General features: G+C 37.1%; 1 protein-coding gene across 1 annotated transcript in view; it reads left to right on the top strand.

Moving 5' to 3' along the window:
* Positions 1–2,526: 2,526 nt before the first annotated feature.
* Positions 2,527–7,520, top strand: part of LOC106873845 (monocarboxylate transporter 2) — a 6,988-nt gene continuing 1,994 nt past the window's right edge. The window contains exons 1-3 of the mRNA XM_014921358.2: positions 2,527–2,778; positions 4,950–5,093; positions 5,968–6,756. Coding sequence (XP_014776844.2) covers positions 2,622–2,778; positions 4,950–5,093; positions 5,968–6,756 — 1,090 coding nt within the window. The 5' untranslated portion in view covers positions 2,527–2,621. The remainder of the gene's footprint in view (positions 2,779–4,949; positions 5,094–5,967; positions 6,757–7,520) is intronic.

Here is a 7,520-nt window from a genome sequence, read left to right as displayed (position 1 = left end):
GTGTGTGTGTTTGTGTGTGTGTCTGTGTGTGTGTGTGTATGTGAATATCATTTTACATTTTAAATCTGCTCTTCATGTTAGCTTGCACATGTCATCATGCCCCAAGTTATTTCTCACTGCAAACCACTGCACTCATAAACTTGTGTTCATGCATGCCATTTCAGTTTAGTGTTTACTGCTGGGTGCTCATCCTCTCATCTGTCAGTATCTTGAAAAGATCTCTTGCCACTTGTACTACAGAAGTTGGCCTGTCGCAAAACGAGCAAAGAATTCGCTCGGCTCTTCATTATCTACACTCATTTGCCAACCACCTTATAGACTGTATTGGGTACATTTTATTGTGGTACCAAAACTAGGGAGGTTGTCAATTCCTTGATGAAAGAAGACTAAAGAAGTCTTTCAAACCTGCTTTTTTTCTGCCTGCTCTCCAGTCACTGTAGAACTGTGATAAGCAAACTGTGGCCTGTAGGGCTTTCTAAATAGCAGGGCTAACACAAAGTTACCTTCAGTTTTTGTAGTAGTGCAGCCTGTGTGATGAAGGGTCTTGTTTTATGCAACCTGCTTCTCAAAAAAGTTTGCTCATACCTTCTCTAGAGGAGGGTGTAGAGCACATTGGCCTTTTGTTTGTGGCAATAAAAAGGTCAAGAAGTAAGAAAGGGAAGGATGAGGTCAAATATATGGGAGTGGGAGCCACATAGAGTTGACAGGAATGATGTATATATATATATATATATATGTATGTATATGTGTACTTGTGCGTCTGTGTGAATATATATATTTTTATATATATATATATATATATATATATATATATATATAAATTCAAAAACGTAATTATTTTTGAATTTATTTTGAATTTATTCTTTCACCTCGGCCACTATCTGGCATATACAGGTGCTTGCAATTATCAAGTATTACCTCTAAAATTTGCTTTATATATATATATATATATATATATATATATATACATACACACACATACATACACATGCACACATATATATGTATATATATATGATGGGCTTCTGTCAGTTTCCCTCTATCAAATCCACTCACATGGCTTTGGTTGACCCAAGGCTATAAAAGAAGACACTTGCGTCAAGGTACTAAGCTGTGAAACTGAAACCGTATGGTTGGGAAACAAACTTCTTACCTCATAGCCACATCTGTGCCTGTATATATACATATATATATGTATATACACACACACACACACATACACACGCATATATATATATATACTCTTATCACTGGACAATTCCAATGCCTATTTAAAGCTACTTTCCTCTAATTGTTTCCTGTTTTTTCCTTACTGATTGCCTGCTTACAACAATACCGCTATAGCACTTTTGCATTGCTACCACTACCGAGGCCACCACCGCAACCACCACCACCACCACCATCATCACTACCATTAATACTATTATTGAGAATTCTGCCAACTTTTCCAAACATCAACACCCGTCCCATAGCCTTATATGAATTCTACAAGGCTCACACACACACACACACACACACACACATGTATATATATATGTATATATACAGGGAGAGTGAAACAGAGAAAGAAATTGAACCTGTCCTCATATCTTGTAACAGCTTTGATCTTCACAAATCTTTAACATGTAAGCAAACTCATAACTTTTACTTTAAGTATGTTTAACCTTGTTTTTCTTTCTCTCTCTCACTTTCTCTCTACAGATGCACACATATGTATGCAAACACACATACACATGCACATATAACATACACCTGCACACACACACACACACACATACACCTACACGCACTTACATAAACACATATCTATTTTACCGTCTATGTATGTATGTATCTATCCATCTATCTACCTATCTATCTTTTTATCTGTCTAGCTGTCTGTATGTCTGTCTCTATCTATCTGTCTGTCTGTCTGTCTGTCTGTCTGTCTGTCTGTTTGTCAGTCTGTCTATCTATCTGTCTGTCGTCTGTATGTCTGTCTCTGTCTATCTATCTATCTATTATCTATCTATCTATCTATCTATTATCTATCTATCTATCTATCTATCTATCCATCCATCTATCTACCTCTACCTCTTTCTCTGTCTCTCTCTATATATATATGTGTGTGTGTGTGTGTGTGTGTGTGTGTGTGTGTATACAGGGTTGTGCAAAAGTCACACACCATCCTAATCATGTGAAAAAACATTTGTATAAGAGATACAATACTCTTTTATTTTATTTTCATAACGTCCGTTATCACAAAATTATGAACTCACAATGCTAGCTGAGTGGACTGGAGTGAGTGAGGTGAAATGAAGTGTTTTGCTGAGGAACACAGTGTCACCTGGTCCAGGAATCGAAACCACAGTCTTACAATCATGAGACCAACACTCTAACCACCAAGCCATGCGCTTCTGCTCTATAAGCAAATCATTTAAGTTATTCAGCAAGAAATTGTAGAGCCATCTTTCCCGGATGTGACAGACTACCATCAAAATATTTACTTGCAACCTGCTAAAGTATTAAATACACACTCACGATTTTACTGATTTCTCTTTTGTTTTAGGGATGTTTCCGACACACCACAAGAACCGACCCCTGCAAAGAAGAAGAAGAGAAGGTACACTACCAAACAGTATATGGTGCTGGTTGGAGCCTGGGTGAACCTTTATATGTGCATAGCAATACCATCATCTTTGACTGTCATTTATGTGGAGTTTATATACCACTTTGATTCTAGTAGAGCAAATGCTGGCCTTGTTGTTTCACTCTGTGGAGGAATGCGAGGATGTGCCGGTAATTCATTATTATCATTATTGTTATTATTATTATTATTATTGAGTGCAAGAGCATGTTGTATTGGAGAGCATGTTAGAATTTTCTTCGGGTTGAGTAGCCCATCCTACTCAAAAAAAGGTCCCTTAAATAAGGTTTGTTTAAGAATGATGAATGAAACACCCATTTTTCCTGAGACAAGTTATTCAAATCCCCAAAGAATTCCTCTCAACACATGGCTATGATGCTCCCCCACTATTTCTGCTCACGATCAGAGATGCACACCAAGCCACCAAGTGACATGCTCAACTGGTTAAGATCAAACAACTGACAAGCAAATCTGTGGTATTAAGCAGAATATTTGCGGTAGCCCATCTTTTATACCAAGACATTATTATTATTATTATTATTATCATTATTATTATTATTATTATTATTATTATTATTATTATTATTATTATTATTATTATTATTATTATTATTATTATTATTATTATTATTGCCTTTGCACAGCTTCTAACGCTGGGGATATATTACAGTGTCAGCTGTTCACTACCAGTGAACTAAGGTAACACCTCTTATTTTTTGAGCACCTTCTGGAGTATTCGAGCGGTTCCAAACAGTGCTGCTTTCTGCAAGTCCTCCACCCTTATTGCAGCCCCTATTTGTTCCACGTACTTCTCGAGATTTTGGCTCACTGTTCCCAGGGCTCCAACAATTATTGGTACTACTGCTACCTTTTCCATTGTCCACAACTGCTTAACTTCCCAAGCTTATTATTATTAAGGCGGTGAGCTGGCAGAATCATTAGCACACCAGGCAAAATGCTTAGTGGTATTTCGCTTGTCACTATGTTCTGAGTTCAAATTCCACCGAGGTCAGCTTTACTTTTCATCCTTTTGGAGTCGATAAATTAAGTACCAGCTGAACACTGGGGTTAATGTAATTGACTTACACCATTCTCTAAAATTTCAGGCCTTGTGCCTATAGTAGAAAGGATTATTATTATTATTATTATTATTATTATTATTATGCTTGGTTTGAAAAACAGGTCAAATACTTTCCTTTCTTAAAACAAGAATTCTGTATATCTCACAAAATTTGTAAAATCTGTGTATGTGTGTCTGTGTGCATGTGTGTGTGCATGCATGTTGAAGGTTAACAAATGCTACGTGTGAATGTCCTAACACTGTTTACAGATCCTTGTATTGCAATGTCTATCATCTCTCTTCTTAATCTGTCAATATTTTTATAGAAACATTCTTTAACTACCATAATATTTTTAACTCAGCAGCTAAGCCTGTGAAATTCCTCAACCCTTTATCATTGAAATTACTCTGTCAAATGTAATGCTTGTTTATTCAAATTGTTTTGAATTAATCATGCATTTTCTTGTAACTTTTCAATGATGTTGTATATTTTTTGAATGACATTGTAGGATAGGTGTGAGAGGCCAGATTTGGCCAGTTTGAACATAAAACAGGTTGAATATTTGAACCAGATATGGCCAGTTTAAATGTTAAAGGGTTAAATTTCCAGCTCATTTCTGTGCAATGTTATAGTTGTTATGATTTGGGTGAGGGGTAAAGACCCCCTTCAGTCATAAATGACCATGGGATTGCACCTAGAAAGTTCCCTTCTGAGATACAAGTCTTTGCAAGGTATTTTTATGGAAGACCAGCAGTTGCCCATGCATACCAGCCCCTCCCTCTTCATGCCACCAATGTTTATCCAGGGGAAAGCAAAGGCTGATACAGCTTGGCACCAGTGACATCGCAGCTCATTTCTACAGCTGAGCGAACTGGAGCAACGCGAGATAAAATGTCTTGGTGTGTGACCAATTGAAGCACTTGATGCTGCATTGATGCTTCCCCCCCCCCATTCTCCTTTGTTTTGTTTTTTTGTTTTTTTTCTTGTTTTACTTTTGTAAAATATATTCCTGTTCATATTTTGAATAAAACTCCTACAGCATGAAAAGAAAAATTAAATAATTCTTTTTTCGGAAGATTGGATCATGAAGCCGAAACCTTTGACCTTTCCTGTCCAAAAGGGCTTTTAACCCAATATTTACATATTTCTCTTTATAGCTAATCTGCTTCAAGATTCAACATTCCAAAATGATCAACAATATCATAGTTACCTTATTGTCTCGTCATATCTCAGTGCTGAATTTTCATTTTTGTTGTTTTCAGGTATCTTGGCTGGTTTAATAGTTAACCGAATTGGTGCCAAATGGACAATATTTCTTGGCTCAGTGTTCACTTCTTCAGGGATATTTACAAGTTATTTTGCACCCAATGTGATTGTTCTTTGTATTACTTTAGGAGCAATAACAGGTAATTATTATATCAATGTTATCTCAATGGTGAATATATCTAACATAACCTCAGATTTTTTTATTGTATTTTCTGACATACAAGCTGATGTAGTGCAAATATGTTGTATAAACATGTAGCGTAAACATATATTGTTAACATTCAAACATTGTCTCTATCTTTTGAAATCTTGCTGCATTTCATGTGGAATTTTTTCTTTTCCATAGTCATCTTAAGGTTTTAAGTCAACCTACTCTTTTGGCTGTAAATTTTGGTCTGAAAAATTTGATTTATATGCTAGAAAATACGGCATCATCACAGCCACTATCACCTTTACCACCACTGCACTAGTGACCGAAAACGTATTCCGTAATTTCCTTCTACCTTTTATCACTAAAAATTAACTATGCCCAACAAACTTAAACACATTCCACATCTAAATACAAAGACACACACACACACACCACATATACACACAAGCGCATGCATGCAAACACATATACACACATCCACACACACTTCCCTGAAGATGCTTTCACCAATATCTTTTCAAATCCCATTCATCTTGGCCTTAAAGTCTAAAGACTTTTGATCGTGCCTTCTAATCTATTTTAAGTTTGTCCTCCCAACATCGCTTGACAACCGATGCTGGTGTGTTAACATCCCTGTAACTTAGCGGTTCAGCAAAAGAAACCGATAGAATAAGTACTAGACTTACAAAGAATAAGTCTTGGGGTCGATTTGTTCGACTAAAGGCGATGCTCCAGCATGGCTGCAGTCAAATGACTGAAACAAGTAAAAGAATATATTTTTTCATTTATGCGTTTATTTTTTTTGATTTTTATCAAACTCCTCTCTCACTCTATCTATCTTTTTGTTTTCCTCTCTCTACCAGGAACTGGATATTCCTTCATCAACGTTGGTACATTTGTTGCCCTTGGCGACATCTTTGGTAAGAAAATCAGCAATTTATCCATCCTCATTACGATGGCGCGACCTCTTGCTGCCATGACAATGCCCATTATCATCAAGTTCTTGATGGACGCCTATGGGTGGCGCTCATCATTGCTGCTACTCTCAGCATTTAACTTACATATCTGTGCCTTCTGTATTGTTATGAGTCCAGACAAGAAGAAGCTGGCTCCAATACCACAAGACGTCGAAGACACCTCATCAGAAGTGGACTCTACCAAACCTGAAAAGAAACCCAAGAAATTTTTCCATTTATCTGTTTTCAATGAGAAAATGTATTTAGTTTTCATGGTGTTGTTGACTTTCCTGAATTCATCGTACAGTGGTGCCACCACAGTGATGGTTGACGTTGGTGTAGGCAGAGGGTTTGGACTAAATCGAACCGTTTTTGTACTCACACTGCGCGCATTATCAGCGTTGTGTTCGCGGAGCATTTCTGCCATTATTCACAGAACAAAGTGTATCTCCAACATATCAATGCTTTGTTTCACAGGATTATCTCAAGGTTGTGGTCTATTAATCCTCTCCTATAGCATTAACTACTCATACTTTGTTCTCGGCAATGTTATCATTGGAATGAGTGGAGGAACTAGGAACTGTATGACGCCAGCTATTATCATGGGTTTAGTCGGAATTGAACGATACGCATCTGGTTTAGGACTGACCACGACAATGACTGGATTTGGAGAAGTCATAAGTGGACCCTTGGCAGGTTAGTTACCCTCTTATCTCTTTAACTTGTTGTTCTTTTTACTTCTCTCTATTATCTCTATACTCTTTTTCCCTCTCTTTCATTCTTCCTAAGATCCTCTTTCTAACTCTTTGTTTTTATTTTATACTTCTTCTTTCTTTCTTTCCTCTATTTTTGCATTTGTCATACTCTATCAGTTTCTCTGCTTTTCATAATCATGTCTGCAGAATTGAGGTTCTGTTGAGCCTTACCCAACAATACATCTTCTGTCACCTACTCTTCCATCAATCTTCTATGTTACCCCATTTTCCTCTCTTCTCCCTACACTGAACCGATATCCACTGTCCAACTCATTCCCTATTTCTAATCATATGTCATACTTTTTTCACTCTACCTTTTCTGCTTTCCTATCTTATTCTGCCTCATATTCACATTGTACCTGAACATCTCTCTCACTTTCCAGGTGGGCAAGCCATGTATTCACCCATTCAGCAAAACAGCAGCTCTTCTCCTTTTATCATAGTTTCTATTTCCTTTAGTCTATACCCACTTCAGTTGAAGGATCTTATCTTGCAGAGGTACTTGGTGACCTCACTGGTACTGATACCACATAAAAAGCACCCAGTACATTCTGTTAAGTGGTCGGCATTACAAAGGGCAGCCCGCTGTAGAAACCATACCAAAGCAGACATAGAAACTAATGAAGCCCTCTGTCCTTGTCAAACCATCCAGCCTGTGCCAGCATGGAAAACAAGGATGTTAAATTAAGATGATGTATATATACA

This window comes from Octopus bimaculoides, unplaced genomic scaffold (assembly GCF_001194135.2).
Source record: "Octopus bimaculoides isolate UCB-OBI-ISO-001 unplaced genomic scaffold, ASM119413v2 Scaffold_37632, whole genome shotgun sequence".
NCBI lineage: Eukaryota > Metazoa > Mollusca > Cephalopoda > Octopoda > Octopodidae > Octopus > Octopus bimaculoides.
This window is presented reverse-complemented; position numbering and strand designations above follow the sequence as displayed.